This window comes from Egretta garzetta, unplaced genomic scaffold (assembly GCF_000687185.1).
Source record: "Egretta garzetta isolate BGI_Z169 unplaced genomic scaffold, ASM68718v1 scaffold14, whole genome shotgun sequence".
Lineage (NCBI taxonomy): Eukaryota > Metazoa > Chordata > Aves > Pelecaniformes > Ardeidae > Egretta > Egretta garzetta.
The window spans coordinates 6,078,639-6,080,356 of NW_009259588.1; the positions used below are offsets into that span (position 1 = coordinate 6,078,639).

General features: G+C 43.8%; 1 protein-coding gene across 1 annotated transcript in view; it reads left to right on the forward strand.

Annotated features, from left to right (window-relative positions):
* JARID2 (jumonji and AT-rich interaction domain containing 2) overlaps window positions 1-1,718 on the forward strand; it is a 229,731-nt gene that overhangs the window by 213,121 nt on the left and 14,892 nt on the right. The window contains exon 13 of the mRNA XM_009637944.2: window positions 855-866. Coding sequence (XP_009636239.1) covers window positions 855-866 — 12 coding nt within the window. The remainder of the gene's footprint in view (window positions 1-854; window positions 867-1,718) is intronic.

Below are 1,718 nucleotides of genomic sequence, written 5' to 3' on the forward strand. Positions count from 1 at the left end.
TCTGGATTTGAATTTAAAATATTTTCATCACCGTTTAAAATCTGTTATTATAGTGTAACTAGAGGATTACTCTACACACATGGCTGTTCTGCAGCTGTCACTGTGAGCCGTGCAGGTACGCAAAGTATTTGATACACAGCGTCCATTTAAAATTGCTGTTGGGACTTGATCCTTGTCAAGATGCGGTTCTTCCACTTCACCTCTCGATAACCCTAGGATTTCTTAACAAAGTCCTAATAGTTGCCAATACATATGTAAGGAGTCAGTCTATGCACACCTGGGCAACTAGCTCATTAGAGTCCTTACTGTGGCTACAGGTAGGTGTACGGGTAGATACTGTCACCTCTTCTGGTTCTCGGCTTGAGGATCAACAAAGATGAATTAAAGTCATCATGAGCACAGTGAACAGTAATGATGTTCAAATCATAGGAAGTACAGACTCCTACAGGCCATCAAGTGGGATAGCTCTGTATGATGCATACGGAGTTAATACGCCTTATGAACTTGGTGGAGAGACTGGATGGATGACAAGAAAACTGCACCCTTTCCCCAAAATCTTTCCAGATTGTTTCTCTTCTCTTGTTGCCAAGTTTGGAAAAACTTCTCTGTGTGTGTGCGTGTGTGTCTGGCATGGGCATGGATGGGCTCCAGATTGAGATCTCATTGCTTAAAGTGAACTGAGATAAGTCACAATAAATCTGGAGACGCTTTTTGTTTGCCTGAGCATAACAAATCCAAATAAAATAATGTCACAGATAAAGCCCAGCATGGCAGCAACTCAAGGCAGGTTTGGGAATCCCAGGATTTGCGGTGTGTTTCCCACCAAGCTGCGCCGCTCGGTTTTCAGTTGTCAGGTACCAACTACCAGATCTCGGGAACAGGCATCTCCTGGGTGGACGTAAACTGTTACCCTTCTGTCAGGGTGCAAGCAAGAGTGGTGGCTCATTGTCACCGTATCACCTCCCCGCATCCAGCAAAATAGCAGCTCTCTGGGTGTGTGAAGCTAAGACCTGAGACTCCTACTTTATTTCTTGTCACTTCTGCATAGGGAGCACTGCCGGCAGTGAGCAGAGAGAGGACAGCTGCTTCCTTGGCTTCTATGGGAGAGGAGGGTGTGCAACTCTGCATGTACCCAGCGGAGTTTTACATCTCTCCTGCTGCTTTGGCTGCTCTTAGGCCTTTCTTTTGTTGCGAGGGAGCGGAGGGATGTGGGATTTGTTTAGTAAGCAAGGGAAGAAGGTCTCAGGCTACTTTGTGTACTAACAGTAAAGGTGATTTGTGGTTTCTTGATTGTTACAAACAGAAAACATGATTAAATAAAAAGATCCTCCAGTTGATGCACAGGTAATAAATACAACCATTTATGATAAAGAGAAGAGAACACCTGTTGGTGCTTGTGAGATGCAAACTTCTGCCCATAATTAGCTGGTTTGGTGCCATCAAAATGAACATCATTCTATCGCCGATTTCTCTCCTCTGATTCTACAGAGCACTGAGTTTTCACATTTCTGTTTTGAGGATTTTGTGTCCTTTCCCATCTAGTGAACACCATCATACTGAGTCTGAATAAGCAGCTTTCCATGAATCTGAGCTCAGTGTTTTACCAAAAAGAACTGTGTGGGAAAGCCTGTGTTTAATTTTTTTTCTTTTAATCAATGTCCTGGTCTGAACTGCCTGTTACTGTGTAGCTGTGGCCCATTATTTACTCCGCAGTAAAT